The sequence below is a fragment of the Malania oleifera genome, chromosome 4 (assembly GCF_029873635.1).
Source record: "Malania oleifera isolate guangnan ecotype guangnan chromosome 4, ASM2987363v1, whole genome shotgun sequence".
NCBI classification, from domain to species: Eukaryota; Viridiplantae; Streptophyta; class Magnoliopsida; order Santalales; family Ximeniaceae; genus Malania; species Malania oleifera.
The window spans coordinates 109,592,991-109,611,065 of NC_080420.1; the positions used below are offsets into that span (position 1 = coordinate 109,592,991).

The 18,075-nt window shown below is 36.5% G+C and overlaps 1 protein-coding gene across 4 annotated transcripts in view; it reads left to right on the top strand.

Annotated features, from left to right (window-relative positions):
* Positions 1-381: 381 nt before the first annotated feature.
* The window catches only part of LOC131153043 (FRIGIDA-like protein 5), a 58,473-nt gene continuing 40,779 nt past the window's right edge, over positions 382-18,075 (top strand). For 3 of the 4 annotated variants that reach the window (XM_058105062.1, XM_058105064.1, XM_058105065.1), the window contains exons 1-3: positions 448-2,214; positions 2,459-2,899; positions 12,152-13,732. In XM_058105062.1, coding sequence (XP_057961045.1) covers positions 1,506-2,214; positions 2,459-2,899; positions 12,152-13,732 — 2,731 coding nt within the window. In that variant the 5' untranslated portion in view covers positions 448-1,505. Of the gene's footprint in view, positions 2,215-2,458; positions 2,900-12,151; positions 13,733-18,075 lie in introns of all 4 variants that reach the window. The other variant, XM_058105063.1, reaches the window with a different exon arrangement.

The window sequence follows — 18,075 nt, forward strand, 5'->3', positions numbered from 1 at the left end:
AAGGGCATAATAAAATCAAATGAAACCAATGAAACCAACCATGTTGAACTGAATCAGATGAAAAAATAGTTGATTTTTTTAGTGAAACGGTTAGGTTTGATTCAAGGAATTGGAGAACCGAGGCTATCAGCTTGGTTTTGGTTTGAATGTTTCAAAAATCGGCAAAACCTAATTGAACCATGTGTGTGTGTGTGTGTGTGTGTGTGTGTATAGTATTTAATTATTTGTTTAAATTATTTACACTTAAAAAATAAAAGGAAAAAAATTACAAAATACAAATTGAAAAAACCCTAACCCACTATCTAGTAATCCATTTCATTTTGTCTCTACTCTCTGTCTCTCTTGTCTTTTAACTCTCTCCATCCTTCGCTGCTTTGCCCTTTGGTGCTTTGTCACTTGGCTTAGCTTGCTAGCCACTGCCTCGACCTTTCGTCAATCTCTTAACTCTTCAAGCTTCGTGCTCTTCATCCTATCATCACTCATCTCCACTCTCCGGTTTTCCTTACGACCTCACCTATTCGCCTCCTCCTTTGTGCAGTTGTGACTGGTGAGATTTCAACTCTTTCTCTATCTCTAAATTCTTCTCTTTGCAGATTGTCTTCTGTCTTTTACACAAAATCTGGATGTGCCTCTCTTCTCTTTGGTAAGGTATAGGGTTTCATAAAATTTAACCTCTCTCTACAATTGCTCAATAGTTCATGAGTTTATTTATTTATTTATTTTTTCAGGATTTATATGTAGCTAGTTTTACTATCAAAATGGTAATTTTTACTAAATTTTTTATATAAAAAACTATAAAAATAAAATAAGAAATGAAAACGGTTGCTACCTAAAAATAAAAACTAAAGACCTAAATAAAAACTAAAAAATTAAAATTAAAATAAAAAACTTATTTGATCAGTATTTTTAAAATTAAGAATAAATTCCATAACTTCTCTTCTAATAAAATAGAAAAAAATCTTTTGACTTGTTTCCATTTTTTAAATACTTGATTTAATTTTTTCTCTAATCAAATTAAACTAAGCTCAACACTATAATATTCCATTTTTTTTTAATAATTAAAAAAATAAGGAGACAGTGACTAATTGTATTTTAATTTAATTTAAAAAGTTCATGGAAACTGAATGGTTTAAAATAAAAAATAAAAAATAAAAAATAAAAAATAAAAAATAAAAAATCAGAGGCCTAATTAAGCGCGCAGCCATGACAATTTAAATAATGCGACAGAGAAGACAGTTTCCATATTAGGACAGAAGCAAATTCCTCGACAAGCGGCGGGCCTGTATAACGGAAATCTATCTCGTTCTCTCGCCGAGCGGGGGTGGTGGCGGTGGGGTGGGGGATCTAGGGTTTCGACGTGTGTGTTGGGCAGGAAAATTCACTTGAATAGTTCGAGCGTCATTACTTTTGCAGGGTTTAGGGTTCATAGCCTCTGGTTCTGTCGTTTTCTTACTTCCTCCACTTTTAATTTGATTTATGGCATTGTAGTTGTCCATTGGGCTTCAATGGATACTACCGAGGCTGATCAGAAGCTATTAGAGTGGAAGAGGGACGACCTTCGCAAAGCTTTCGAAGATCTTCATTCTCAAGCTTCGTCAATCCTTCTTCTCACCCTTCACTGGAAAGATCTCGAGGAGCACTACGATTCTATTCTAAAATCACTTGACATGCGAATAGAAAAGGTTGTGTTTAAAGAGAAGCAATCGCAAGACCGGGTTAAAGAAATTGAGTTGAAACATAAGCAGGCCGAAGAACGTGCTGAAGAAGTTGAAGCGAAACAGAGGCAGGTTAATTTGAAGGAGCAAGAAGTGGAGGACCGATCAAAGGACCTTGATTGGATCGAAGGAAAAATTAACGATCGTCTCAAAGAGCTTGGGCTGAGAGAGAAGCAATTCGATTCGGCTAGAAAATCAATTCGAGAACGTACGAATGAAGTTGAATTGAAAGAGAAGCAACTTGAATCAGTGCAGACATCAATTAATAATTTGCAGAGAGAACTTGAACTGAGAGAGAAGGAGCTGAATTCCACCCGGCTGATGATTGGAAAACGTGATAAAGAGGTTCAATTGAAAGAGAAACAGCTAAAAGATTGTGCGGAGGAAGTTGAATTGAAGGAGAAGCAGCTTGAATGGCGCACTAAAGAAGTTGAATTGAAAGAGAAGGAGCTTGAAGGTCGCTATGTGGACTCTGAATTGAAGCAGAAGCAGCTTGAAGGTTGTGCTGGTTGCATATTTCTTATTGTCTGTTACTTTATTTTTGTTGACTCACTCTTTTTATCATATTAGTTGTATATTCACCTCTATGCCGGTTATAGAGGTGAAGTGCTTCAAACGTTGAGTACAGTCCCAACCCACCCAAATGCTGCAGGCCCTAGCCTTGTGCCTTTCCTACCTATTAGTTTTTTTGTTGGCTTATTTACTTTTAATGGTCTGTCTAATTGATTTCTAGTATTTTACAGAATGTGCATTTCAAGTTGAAACTAAAGAAAAGCAACTCGTTCTAATTCAAAGATCAACAGAAAGTTTGCAAAGAGAACTTGCTCTGAGGGAAGGGGAGCTGAATTCTACCCGATCAGTGATGGAACAACATGCTGAAGAAGTGAAATTACGTGAGAAAGAAGTGAAATTGAAAGAGAAGCAACTCGAAGATTTCATTGAAGAAGTTGATTCGAAAAAGAACCAGCTTGAAGGCCGCATTAAAGAAATTGAATTGAAAGAGAAGAAGCAAGAAGGTTGTCTACAAGAAATTGAATTGACAAAGAAGCAGCTTGAAGGTCGCGCGAAAGAAATTGAATTGAAGGAGAAGCGGCTTGAGGATTTCAATAAAGCAATTGAATTGAAAGAGAAGCAACTCGAAGATCACATCCGAGAAATTGAATTGAAGAAAAATCTGCTTGAAGGTTGTGTTCATTTAGATTAAAATTGCATGTTTATATTTCCCCACCTTTTTCTAGAGATGTTTTGTTTTTATTGACCTCTTTGTTATTATTTTATCAATTGCAACTTCACATCTAAGAAAATAAGAAACGTATCTCTAGAAGCCCAGGCCCATTCAATCATTTGGTGCCTTGATATACCATATTCTTCATTCTACTCCAATGCTGCGTAAAAGGTTCAAAGATTTAGAACTGCTGCCCTAGTGCAGTTACTTGGATTATTCCTCTCCTTGATGGATTACCAACAATAACATAGTAGGAAATAAGAACAGGAACTGTTTGTGGTCAATTACAAAGTAGTTCAAATGATGATGGTTCATGCAAAACGATGGTACTCCTTGGGAAGCTTGTATTTGCTTCTAGATGATCTCTTCAATTGTTCAAGCCAACAAGTTGTTGGAATGAGGATATGAAGTAGAATTGAAGGGCAATAGGTACACATTCCTTTATTTGTCCCCAGTGACCTACAACAACAACAAACCAAGCCTTAAGTCCAATAGGTGGGATGGCCACGTGATTCCTTTTTGCTAATTTACACGATCTTGTGCAATTAACCCTGAAAATTTCAGGGCTGTCAAAATCCACTATTTCATTCCAATTTATTTTAGCTCTACACTGACCTTCTGTGCTACCACTAAACTATTACCTCCTTCATATTAATTTGGAGAGATTTTGTGGAGTAGAGACTCTTTGTGCTTCTCTATGCTACATTAAAATAAAACTTTGTTGGGGATTGACGTTGTCTCCAGGTGGGCTGAAGAAAGTCATATTGTTGTTATATTTATCTGCTGGAGGGTTATGCAAGCTAGTTGGAATTGTGGGTGTGATAGGTTTGTGTTGCTAGGGGTGGCGTGCCTAAGGGCTTTGTGGCCCAACAAGGCAAGTGCTAATTTTACCGCAAACACATGCTGCCACCTCTCAAGTCCAAGGCATTGGCATCTTGGAGAATTTATAGGGGCATCATCCTCCACTCCTTGCTATCTATTCACCTTGATCTTGATACCAAAGACCTCTCCTAGGTGTATCTTTCAGATATCTCAAGATGCAAATTACTGGATCCTAGTGACTTGTTCTTGGAGAATCCAAAAACTTACTCACAACACTTGCTATAAAAAATTTATCCAGTCAAGTGACTTTGAGATAATTTAACTTTCCAACAAGTCTCTGTACGTTCTTGGGTCACATAACAAATCACTCATATTTGCCGCTAACTTGCTGTTTGGTTCCAACAATCCAGTTTTGTCCAAAAGATCAAGGATATACTTCCTCTGTGACCAAACGGTTCTCATACAAGATTTGAATACTTCTATGCCTAAGAAGTACTTCCATGGTTCCAAAATTTTTGGTTTGAAACTTAGTCTGCGCAAAATTGCTTTAGGCCCTAGATACCTTGATCATCATCACCATTAATTACAATATCATCCACATACACAATAGGTAGAATCCTATAGGATGGAGTATGTCGATAAAACTCAAAGGGATCTATTGCACACCATCGAAGGCTGAACTTAGGTGCTACATCACAAATTTGACCAAACCATGCTCCTTAGAGATTGTTTTAAACCATATAATGATTTCTTAAACTAATGCCTAAGCCTAACGATCACCATATGGATATTCTCTTGAAGATTACCATGCGGGAAGGCATTCTTCACATCTAACTGATGCAAAGGCTAGTGACAAGTGGTGACTAAGGAGAAGAGCGCATGTAAGTTTGGTGACTGGGGAGAATGTATTTGAATAATCCAAACCATACACCTGAGTATCCCTTAGTTAACATGCCTTCAAATGAGATTAGTGTTGACTTAATGAGTGACAACCAGCCACATATTTATTAGGAAGAAGGGTTGCGAATTCCCAAGCCTCATTTTCAGCAATGTACTCATCTATTCATGACTTCAACCATTGCATTCCTCCATCTAGTGTGGTTTAAGGTTTCAAAAAGAAATATAGGAAGAGTAATAAAGGTAGTAGTAACAGAATAGAAATAGGAGGGTGACAAGAAGTCATAACAAATAAAGTTGGGGATGGAATGCTGTGTCCTTGTGCATTTACATTTCTGCAATAATAGGAGTATTAACATCATGCGAAATAGGGTTGTGAGACGAGGAAACCAAAGGTGTAGCAGTAGAAGTTGGAAGGGACCTTCTCCCTTTGAGTGGCTGTTGTGAAGACAATTGTAAACTAGGATTGTCAGGTGACGAGAAGGACTCAAACTACATGGAGACACCAGTGGATGATTAGGCAGAGACAAGATTAGGCAAAGAAATAGACTCATTGAGGCCAGAAGCAATCATGGACTGAAAATAGTACGGTGAAAACTCAAACTGTAGGGATAAAATAGTGACGAAGACTAGGCCTATAGCAACAAGTAGCTCAGAAAGCAGATTTTATAGCTCGAGGATCCAACTTATCCCCCTTCAGATTTAAGCTATGAACAAAGGGCACATACCTGAATATATGAGGAGGTAAAGAGTACCGAGGACCATTATGGAAGAGAATATGGTAGGGAGTTTTACCACCACAAGCAGAGGATGGCACCAAAAATTGATTATAGTATCACTTAGAAACACTTTAGGATCATGCATTTGATAAAGTAAGGCATGAGTGAGTTCAAGGATATGTCTATTTTTTCTTCTTTGCAACCTTTGAAACACACTGGGAACATGCATTTTATAAAGTAAGGTATGAGTCACTTCAAGGATAAGTTTATTTTTCTTTGCAACCCCATTTATTTGGGAGTATGGGCACATAATGATTGAACTGAGTCATATAAGTAGTGAATTGGGTATTGAAGTACACTAGCATTATCACTCCATAGTATCCAAATAGGGAAACTAAATGGAATCTTTATTTCAAAACAAAAGGCACAAAAGTTAAGGAAATAACTTAGAATAATATTTTATTAAATTGAGGCAATATCTTTGAATAATCATCAACAATAGTTGCAAAGTATCTAAAACACAACTTGCAAAGTCCACTAGCTTCACGTCCTCTGCCAATTGTCTATCTTGTCTTCAAATCCTCAATGACTCTAAAATCAAGGAAGAATGCTTTTGAACAATTCATGGATTTGGTAGTCTTTCTAATTGAAATACAATTGAAAGGGAACTTGGGAATATACAAAATTGAGGGAAGAAAATAAGAAGTGCTTGATGGTGGTGCCACACCCAATGAGCAAGGATAACACGAGTAAGTTTTTAGAATCCTAGAGGTTAGATAAGAAATTGGATATACCTATTATATTAGGAGTGGTAGATAAATTTGAAACCTAAGGACTAGGGCGAAATCCGAGAAGTATTGGATGACAGGCAAGCTATAGGGTTACCTATTTGAGCAAGAGATCTAATTAGAAGGGAAGCTTGTAGAGATGTTGATACTGCTAGAATTTTGAATACTCTTCTTTGACATAGATATAGGACGCTACTCGTCACTTGGGCCCAAAGGGTGGAATATATGGTGGCTACATTGGCGATGCAAGGCGGTTTAGTGTGGATGTCCAACTTACTTTGTAGTATGAATTCCTTATCCAAAGTGAGTTCGTTTGTGAGGAAGGCCTCTACCTAAGGATTAGTGTGGAGTATTCTTTTCTTACATCGGCAATGGACTATCATGAAAGAGTTAACAACCTATTTGTTGACCTGAGAAGCAAAGGGAACATGACGATGTTTGCCCAAATGACAAGAGTCATACTCATGGTTTAAATAATGGTGATGGTCCGCATAATGGTAATAGTTATAGTGTAATTGTTGCGGCCATCACAAATGTAATGGTCACCACGTTTGTGAATTCATTTTTTGCATTAGCAACTTCTTAAAAACATATAGATTCACATGTTTTGATCGTTATATAGCAATGCTTTAAATGATTATGTGTAAATTTTAAAAAAATTTTATGTAACATATACTACAAGTATTAGATGTTGTCTTGGTCGTGTTAGTTGCTATTAGCAAGAAGAAGCATGCATTTGTATTTTTCACTGCTTAATTTTTTTTTTTTTTTATAAACAAAAAAATTTATTAGAAGAGATAAGATTGTACAACAAAAGAAACAAATGAAAACGAAAAGAAATTTAACACAAGAACAAAAAAAATTACACCTGAAGATCATCATAATTTCAAAGCCAAGTAAATGAAGTAGAGCCAACCAGTCCCTTTGCAGGTCTTCCAAAGAAACATGACAAAAACAACCACTTTATTGATTATAAGTGAAGTTCAAACTAAGAAATTATCAGTATAAAATATGAATAAATGTAAAATATAGAATGCCATCTTTTGTACTCTTTTAATCTTCAATAGATTTTTTGTTATCCAAAAAATAAAATATAGGATGTTCTTTTGTTATACAAGTGAACCTATTCTAGTCTCCAAACTAGGTGTAATAAGAATAGGAAAAAAAATTGAAAGAACTTGGAATACGAACATATGTAATTTAATTAGAGAAAAAATTGGCTTAATTTTAATGGTAGATATTGAATAAATGCATATGAAATGTCAAGGAAAACAAGCTTCAATAAAAGAAAAATCACCAGCTTTAAATTGTGTTTCTAAGCTTCAATAAAGGGAAAGAGAGGGGAAAATGCAAAATAATCAAGGACTAAAAACGCTGTTTTAGTCATTCACAGCCATTCTAACACTGTAATGGCCCGTAATAGCTTGTAATGGCCCGTAATGTTCTGTAACAGCGATTACAGTACCGTAACTAACCGTAACAGCCGTTATGGTTGTGAATTGGCATACCTTTGATATATTGCCTTGTAATGGTCTTGGAAGCTACTAATATTGTTCGGTAATGTCTGTAATGGTCTTTTTGCATCAATTTTTAATACTATGCTCATACTCATGATTAGATACCAAATTTAGGGTAGGAACTAGCTGTTTCAACTTGTTCAAGGATAGATGACCAAGGCTACAAATGAATTTGAAGTGGTGTAGCTGTGGCTGTGTAGGCAATGGGTGGAGAGAGTGACTCAAGTAGAAAAGTCCACAAGCCTCATGTTCTGTGCAAGTTGTCCTCCTTGTCTTCAAATTCTGGGTAAAGACAGAATCAAGAAAGAAGGTTACAAAACAATTTAGTGACTTTGTAAGCTTACTAACTAACATGAGATTGAAAGGGGATTTAGGAATGTACAAAATAAAGAGAGATGGAGGGAGTAGGATTTACTGTTCCTATTCCCTTAAGCTATAGTAGTGGACCCATTGGTAAGGATAAATCAAAGCATTTCGGAAAGAATGGGGGAGAAAACTTGCTCAAAAAGCTCATATGCGCTGGCACGTGGAGTCAGAACTGCCGGCTCCCTGCTGGCGCGTGGCAGCCCATGAGGTACTCTTCAGCTATGAAATTTCACAGGTCAATATATCGGCAGGTTCTGTGTGTGTCTAGGTGGTTATTTTTGCAGAATATGAAGGAAATCTTTCAGTTTCTGAGAGGGCAGCAGCATGGAGGATTTTCCTGTGACTACAGTGTTTTCTGGCAGCTCCTGGATCTTTGCTTCTGGTCTTTGGTGGAGCGAATAATCCTTCTACAGAAGCAGTTTTGAGGTTTTGGTTTGAAATTTAGGATTTGGTTCTGACATGCACTTAGGATTTTAATCGGATCCTGCTCTGATACCATGTTGAATAATTGGGTAAATGGAAGACTCCTCAATGATAGGTCTCACCCTCTATTTATAATATTTGTCAAGTAGTACATACCAATGACTACTAACTCAGACTTACAAAATAATGCTAAATTACTAAAATAACCATTAACAGGGTCCACTAAAAAGAAAAATAAAACAAGGGAAAAGAGAAGTCCTCCCTTTACAAAAAAAGGAATACTTGCTCTAGGATCATAGTAAAAAACGTGAACAACTCAAAGAAGCTAAGCCGACCAACCCGCTGTAAGTCTTGCAAAGAAACATGATGAAAGTAACCACTCACTGACACTGCAGCGGTGCAAGATAAATCGCTTCACTCCAAAGCAAATTGTTAGTAATAATCAACTTTGAAGATTCTAGCATTTTTCTGCAATCAGACCCACCATGTAATAGCCATACCGGTGCACTGCTGCAAAGCTTTTCCTATCCTTTCTGTTGCCCAATCCCCCTAAAGTGATAGTATAAAAAATCTTCAACATGAGGGGGCAATGAAGAAACAAATGTGAGCAAGTCTCCCCACTCAAACAAAGGACAGCAGGTCATTGGTGTTGATTTATATCACAATGCAAAGAAAAGCTTTTATTTTTTTAGGGATCTTTAGCTTTCCAAATGAAAGAGTGCAAGGCAAAAGGAATCACATTAATCATGAGTCAGAACTTTGAATGAGCAAAAGTATTAGCTACATACCTTTGATATAGCTAATTCCAGATTAAAGAGTACAATGGCTAATTTTGAGGTGGATGCCTTATCTTCCATTTTCTGTTTTTTTTTCGTGTTAGTGATGGATTTTTTTATAAAAAATTTCCTTTATTTACGTCTACTTATCTTTTGTTACAGTGACTAGGAGCACTAATTTTTAAAGAGTCTCATTGGTTTCATTAGTATTTACTGCTGCGATGGTATAAGGAAGATCAATTACTTTGGAAGGTTTGAGTTCACAAGGTGCTGGCAATAGACAAGGTTTTATTTTTCATTTTCAACTAAAAATTTGAGGCCTAAAAAGTATGGAAATCTTGATGTCAATGTCAATTTCAATATCAGTTTTAAAAATAATAGAATTTGGTCTATTGGAGTCCTACATGAGGCCTAGGCTACAATGGGAGGTAGTCCATCTCTTATCTTTATCCCTTCTCCGCCAACCAAGAATTGAACCTGAGACCTCTAGAAGTCTCAAGCTGGCCTGATGCGATGTTCCCCCAAGGGACTACAAAAATAATGGAAATTAATGGTAAAGCATGAAAGTTTTTATGAAACTTCAAGAAGTGTTAATACTTAATAGTGTAGGATGTAAAACTAAAATAGTCCAAATAAAATACTACGATGACAAGTATGTCGTGTATTAGAGGCAATATTTTTACAACAATCATACTACACATATTCAATTATCATAAATGAAGCTCATGAATTATTTAAGTATTAATTATTGCACAAACACAACTATCTTTAACACTTAAGGTCAAATAAAATGTAATAACTAATATATAAGTTCAGTCTTGCATAAATTTTAGAGTTTGGAAATTGTCAATTTGTCATTTATATCCTTATTTTTTAAACGTCGTTATTTTCAATAACATAGAAGATCTATTAAGAAAGAAATTTTAGTTTTGGGGTTCAAATCTCAAATTTTAATTTCAAGGGAAATTTGTTTCGTACTCAAAATTTCAAGAAAATGAGTTTCCATAAATTTGTGGGAATTTGGGCACAAATTTTGTTGGACGGAAACCAACTGTAATTTTAATCTTGAAGGTGACAGAAAATGGAAATTTTGACATTATGCTATACAATAGAGATATTTATGTAATCAAGACGTACTTTTGAGTGTGGTAAATGGAATTTTGATGTGGACTTGGACAAGTTCACACAGTTTCAATTCAAAGGTCTGAATTCCTTGCTTCCAATGTAGTCTTATTCATCCAAGTTCCTTCAAATAACCATATTTCTTATTGGGTTTTGTCCAAATCCAAGGCTTGAATTTGTTTCCACCAGAACCTTAGTTGTTAGTTCAGTTGAAATTTCTTCAAATAAACGTATTTGTATTGGGTTTTGTCGAGACTGACAATTCAAAATTCAAGATGGAAGCATATTGATGCGAAGTGTAAGTTCAAGTTTGGAGGACACCTATATTCACTTTTAGTAGGAAGTGCTGACTTTAGACATAAATTTTAACCTCTCGGAGGATTGTTGGGTTGATTCAGAATTTACAGCTTTGTTTTATTTTTCTTACGTTATGCGGTATCTATTTGTGTTAGACTGTTTTCAAAGAACATCCCTGGACCCACTCATCTATTTCCTAAAATGAAGCCTTGGTCTTTATTATTGTATTTTATATATAAAACCATGGTTTTAAAACCGGGCTAGACCGGCTGGTCCGACTGGGTTCAGCCGGAACTGATCGCCTGTATGGTCCAGGTGATAATGCGACTTGAAAATGGAGTGACCTGGTCAAAAACTGGGTGACTCGGGTTGAACTGGTGTGAACCAGAGTCAGACATGGGTCAACCCGGTGTGATTTTTAAAAATAAATCAAAAAATGCCAAGCAGATCCGCAAAGCGCATGCTGCCAAGCTGCATCTCCTCCTTTGGCAGTGCAGAAGCCTCCTCTGTCAGTGCAGAAGCAGCTTCCTCTGGCGAAAGCAGCAGGCTCCGGCGACAGCAGCAGCAGCCTGTGGCCATGCATCCTTTTCTGGCTTGCAGCTGAGCTACCTCCTCCAGCAGGCAGCAGCCTCCTCCAATTGCACACAGCAGAAAGTTAGAAACTCTATGCCTAAATTCCCTGTCCCTGGACCTCGCTTAATCCTATTCTTACTGTCAAATTATTATTTGCGAATTAAATGTTCTCTAATCTCAATTTATTTTCATTTAATAACTTTCTTATCTGGCTTGAAATTTCCGAAGATAAAAATTTGATTAGCATTCTGATTAAAAAAATCTAATTTGCTTCCAAAAAAAAAATCTTGATGATCTATTCGTTTTTGCAATATATTTAAAGATGGAAACTATTTGTCATAATTGTACTTTTATATATATATATAATTAATAGTCCTATTATAAATAATCATATTAGTAATGTTTAATTATATATATGACATCGTGTTGACGTCACCGGTTGGGCCACTGGGTTGACCCACTGGTTAAACTGGTCCAACCGACCCGGTGGCTTTTCCGGGTTGGTTGCCGGCCTGCTTTTTCAAACCATAAAGAGGACTCTGGCTAAGAAGGAATAGATATATAGGAAGACTCAGCGAAATGCTTCTATTTATGTACTCACTATTCACTTTTTTTCATTGGTCTCATTTGTATTGTTATATATAATATATTTGGAAACATTTAAAACCATGAGTTTGCACACAGGGTCCTATAGAGATTGTTGTATCTTGGGAGGAGAATGCCGGTGAAACTGTGCTTAAGTAGACATATCTACTCAAGAATGTGCTACAACTATGTGGCCCAGCCTGCTAGATTTTTCACTCTTTCTATTCATTTTGATTAGTTTATTTCCTATTCTCTTGTCATTGTTATTGTTCTCTGCTAATTTAGTTTTAATAGTAAATTTAATTAATGTCCAATGATTCCAACAGATTGCACCAAGGGAATTGAATTCAAGGAAAAGCAGCTTGAAAGTTGCACAAAAGAAATTGAGTTGATGGAGAAGCAGCTTGAAGGTCGTGCCAATGAAATTGAATTAAAAGAGAAGAACCTTGAAGATCGTTTTGAGGAAATTGAATTGAAAGAGAAGCAAGTTGAAGTTCGGGTTGAAGAAGTTGAATTGAAGGCCAAGCAACTTGATAGAGTCCAAAAGTGGATCAAAGAACGTCGTGAAAGTGTTGAAGTGAAAGAGAAGCAACTTGAATCAATCCAGCGATCACTTGAGGAACGGTCAAAAGAGCTTGAAGTCAAAGAGAAGCTATTTGATTCAGCTCAAGAATTGGGAGAAGAAAGTGCCGAAGAAGGTGAATTGAGGGAAGGGGATAATATACTGGATTTAACGAGAAAATCTATTCAAGAACAAGCACTACAAGTTGAATTGGAGAAGGAGGAGTTGCGTTTAATCCAAAAATCTGTTGAGGAACGTTCCAAAAATGTTGAAATTTTAGAGAAGGAAGTTGATGCAATCCAAAAATCCATTGAAGTACGCATTGAAGAGGTTCAAAGGAAAGAGAAGCAATATGAGTCGGACCAAAGGCTGGTTGAAGAACGTATTAAAGAACTTGAATCAAAAGGGGAGCAGCTTCTTTCAATACAAAGTACAATTAATGAATGTATTAATGAGCTTGAATTGAAAGAAAAAAGTATCTGTTCTGTTCGAAAGACAATTGATGAATTTGTTAAACAAGTCGAATTAAAAGCAGAACAATTTGATTTAATGCAGAAATCAACTGAAGAGTGCCATGAAGAAGTTGATACTATTCAAAAGACATTTGACAAGTGTCTCAAAGAACTTGAATTGAGGGAGGAGCGTATCAAGTTAGGAGAGAAATCTCTAGTAGTGCGCTCTGAAGAAGTTCAACAGAAAGAGAAGGAACTTGAAGCTATCAAGAAATCAACTGAAGAACAGTTGACAAAACTCGAATTGAAACAGGAGCAACTCAATAAAATAGGTGATACCAAAGTCAAGATTGAGCAACCAGAGTATTTACCTGTCAACAATGACACTGATTCAACTGTGAGTCTTAAATTTTTTGTCTCCATGGATGGAAGGGGTTTGCAGTTGTTCCTAAATGAGCATTTGGACAAGCATGATGGAATGCAGGATGAGGTATTTGCTGCTCTTCAATTGTCATCAGACCCGGGGAAGCTTGTTGTGGATGCTATGCAAGGGTTTTATCCTTCAGATTTAGCAAAAGGAGGCACAGATTTTGATGTAAATGTTGTTAGGAGGAGTTGCATCCTTTTGTTAGAGCAGCTAATGAGAATTACTTCACAAATTAAACCTCATGTGAAAGATGAAGCAATGAAGCTGGCAGTTGAGTGGAAGTCAAAAATGAGTGTGGCAACTGAGAATTCCTTGGAGGTTTTAGGTTTTCTGTATCTTTTGGCTGCATATGGTTTGATCGCTGCTTTTAAAGATGATGATATTTTGGAACTTTTGTTCGCTGTTGCTGTGCATAGACAAGCCCCTGAATTATGTCGAGCACTTGGTTTTGCAGATCTTGTGCCTGGTAATTTTCTTCAAATTTGCTTCATATGTCACCTGTTTCTTTCTCTCTCTTACGCATTGTGTGCATGTACGCACACCCACATGCATAGTTGCATGCTGAAACAACGCATACAGACACATCTGTATTGCATAATTGATGGAATCCTACATATGTAAAACCTTTTTGCTTTGCTGTTTTCCAGTTTAAGTCTAACATCCCCAAACCATTATGCCTGCATAGTCTTCATTGTCTAACTTTAGATATTTTTTGCAGCTCAAAATGTTCATCAACCACATACTGTTGTGAATAAAAGTATCATATTGTTGATTTTTAAAACTTGCTTTTTGGGATTGTATTTTATTATCTATAAAAAAAAAAAAAAAAAAAAAAAATCTTGTGATTCTGATCCTTGGTTTTTGGTTTTTATAAGTAGAGCTGCTTAGCTGACTTCACACAGGGTGATGGCATAGAACACATAGACAGCAACTGTTTAGAGACAAACTAATACTGTTCAGTAAATATTATTTTAAGGAATCAATTGAATGCCTGTATGGACAAGTATGACACTAGTATTTTTTTTTTGATAGCAAAAGAAGATGAATTCATTAGAAAAGGAAGAATGTACAAAAAAGAGAATAAAAAATCCTCCTCAACATGGTGCTACTGTTTATTTTTTGGGAGAACGGATGTTAAGTGATTTGGATATTCAGTTATCTTTGTAATAGAAATATATTATAGACAAAAGAATCTTCATTAGCTGAGGCCAACTAGTTGGACTTAAGGGATGGCTGTTATTGTTATGAAAGAATCATTATGAAGAAAATGGTATACTCACTGTCACTGTGTGCTTGGTCTTGGCAAGGAAATTATTCTTGTGCATTACAAAGCTAAAACAAGTCAAAAATAGTGCTTTATTGCCCTATGGAATTATTTGAACTAGGTTCCATGGGGTTAGTATCATCTTACTAAACTAATCTATTTATGGGTTTTATTCTCTGAGATACATTCTGCAGTTGCTGACTTATATTGTAATGCTAATGATCATCATCACAGATTTCGTGCATGTAATTGTATTTTTTTTCTTGGCCATGGTAAATTGTGAATTCAAACATCAATAAGTATCTGGTGAACAAAATCTCCAATGGGGGATTGTGCTCGTTATATATATATATACCGCTCTTCTGCTTGTGTACTAGATAGTTTTCGTGCATATTTTCTTGCAGTGTAGTCAACAATTAATAGCACATTATCAAGGTCTCTGCAGTGTTTGTCACACTATCTAAGCGGAGTGGCATCCATGCTAAAACATAAGCAAATATAAACAAAATACTCTCATCTAGTTCATTTATTAACTCGTTCAATAGCCCAAGCATACTAATTATTGAAGTCAATATACTTCAACAGATCTAAACAAATACAATCAGAAAATCAATTGAAAATCTCATGGGAATTGTTTCTCAACTCAACTTTTTTTGAGGTTCTAGAAACAGTGCTGGAAATCATTTACTGAGAGAGTGAGGTTCTTCCAGCTTTTGTGCTGAACATGTTAGGAATTCTTTTCTACAAATCCTATGCTTCAAAGAGGGTAACTTCTCTGAGATACTTGGCCTATTGGGCATTCCTTTAATCACTCTGAAAGCTTTCTGCAGTTGACTGCGAGGTACTTGTATATAGACTTATGAGTAAAATGAAAATGTGGTTGGAAAATTTTCTTTTCTCATGCTGGGAGAGTTTTAATTGTTGTTATCACTGCTCTATAGCACACAAATGTGTTTTGGTGCTTTCTTTCATCTTCCCTAGAGTATCATTGATGCTAATTGAGCATAAATTTGAGCTTTCTTAAATTCTTATTGTCATGGGAATTATTGGAAATATGCTGGAAAGAAAGTAAATTGGGCTGTTTGCCAGTCTATTTCTGAAGGTGTTTTTGGGTTTGAGATTGGTTATGGGCTTGAAAAGATTTGCCTTTATCAGGCACATCTGTATTTTCTTTTATAATAAAAAATGAAATCTTTTGGGTTATTTGGATGCATTATTAGAAATTAAGAGGAAGGGTTTTTCCAATTTAATTACTCCAAACCATTGTACTTGGACATGGAGAAAGATTTTGCCTGCGGCTGAAGTTAAAGACCTTGTTTAGGTTGGGTCAGGTGGCACCATTACCTGGTAGTACCAGCCAGTTCCCTCTTGTCAATGTCAGATTCTTTTAGACGGCATTATATTGAAGTGCATTGGCATAAAAGAGATGATTTAGTAAAAGTACTCTGTGTGCATCCAACAAATGGCTTGTTGGTGGATTGAAAGATAAGTCTCCTCTCTGTGTTATCTGTACCTAAAATCTTAAGCTGTTAGGTCGTGGGCCAACAATGTATATCAAGATTTAACACTCCCATGCACATGCAGCCTGATAGCGCGTGGAGAGATAAATGCATGGTAGATAATACCCATTACTAGGAACACAATAATTTTTTTAAACACGACACAATAAATGCAAGCAACAAGACTAGAACCCAGGACCTCCTGATAACCAGCTCTGATACCATGTTAGATTACTTTTCCTAAAAGCTTAAGCTATTAGGTTGTGAGCCAACAATGTATATCATGCTTTAACAGTTACAAAACAAGGGGTCGCCTTTTTTTTGGGCATTCTTGGGCCAGATTTATAAAATTGTTTCAGATGGTTCATTCAAAAATCAATAGCAGATGGGATGTGGAGCTGAGCAAGATACCCAAAGGAGGTTACTAGGTTTTAGGCTAGGATACTAGAGCAGGAGTGAAAATGGCAAAGTGGCTATTTCTAAAATATAAAATAGTCTGTAGTATGTATGAATTTAAAATGTATTTTATTTATGTCTAGTATGGTATAATGTATTGTTCAAATAGCAGATTTGTAATCGATTTGTAGGCAACAGTCCAACACCATGAATTTTTCATAGTATGTTTTAAGGTTGGTCCAGGACGGCTGGTTCTCATTTGGGACGTGAGCCAGGTATGTGAGAAAGGTGGGGCTTCTTATTTAAATAATTTGGGTCATTTAGTTGAACAGGTCCAATGTATAAATAATAAAGCTATGGGCCTCTCTTCGGATTCTAAAGAGGGATCCCCCCCTGCAGGGGAATACTCAGTTGGGCTTTGCATCTAAGGAGGCTCAACGCAAGGTTATGGAAGTCCAGGCCCCTCCTATGCCTGATTGTAACAGTCTTGGGCCCAACTCCGGTGAGGTATTGTCTGCTTTGGTCCACTAGCCTCACGGGTTTATCATATAAAAGCGCCTAACTTCTTTGGAGCCTAAACCCTCATTATAAGCCCAAGATCTCCCTAGTACACTTTTGTTGTGGGGCTGTGACAGACTCTCTTGTCCAATCTTTGACGCCCTCATTAGCATGATTTCCTTAGTACACATTTGACGTGAGACCGTGACAGGCTCTCCCGTTTGATTTCTGACATTCTTGTCAGCGTGATGTGATGTCCATAGTACACATTTGATGTGAGACCTCGACAGGCTCTCCCATCCGATCTCCGACGCCCTTGTCAAAGTGGCTTACACCTTTGTGTAGGATCCACTCACATGATAGTAACCGCGGGGTGGCTCTAATACCAGTTGTCTGTGAGAAAGCCGTGAACCTACTGAAGTTATTTAATTCAGTTATTTAGTTGAAAAGTCAGCAGACAACTCAACTTACAGTCAGCAAAACATTCAGCAATAAAATAATTCCATCAGCAAGTTGCTGCTAGTGTGATTCTTATTCAAAGTTCTGTTCAGTTTTTCAAAGTGGAATGCAGCTGTCCTCCATTAATAGCATAGGAGTGAGTTATTTAGTGTAGGAATTTGTCATATTTTTTGCCTTGTTTCTAGGTTTATCTAATGAGTTGTTAAGTACCTAGAATACTAAAATTTCCCATCTATTCCCCATGTACTCTGCCCTATAAATAGTGGCCTTGTCCCAGTCATTTTAAGTAATGAGCAAAAAGTGCTGCAGCACTATAGCTTTTTATATATGTAATTTCTTCATCAAGTCAATAAATTAAAGAGGCATTTTTCTGTATTTTTTCTTCTTTGTTTTTGTCTATTCTTCTGTTCCAACAAAATTTGGTATTAGAGCTATGTCGTCCAGCACCTTTTCCTCTGTTGGAACTATGTTCAATTATTCTTAAAACCAAATACCCCTCTTCGAAGGAGAAAATTATGGGTACTAGGCTGATCAAATGAAAATTTTCTTCATTGCACGAGACTTATGGGAGATTATTGAAGAAGGGTATGATGATTCAACTTCAGCAAATGATGATTCATCCTCTACAAACACAAGCACGGCAACCTCATCTCAGAGATCTGCCCAAAACAAAGAAAAAATAAAATATAAAGC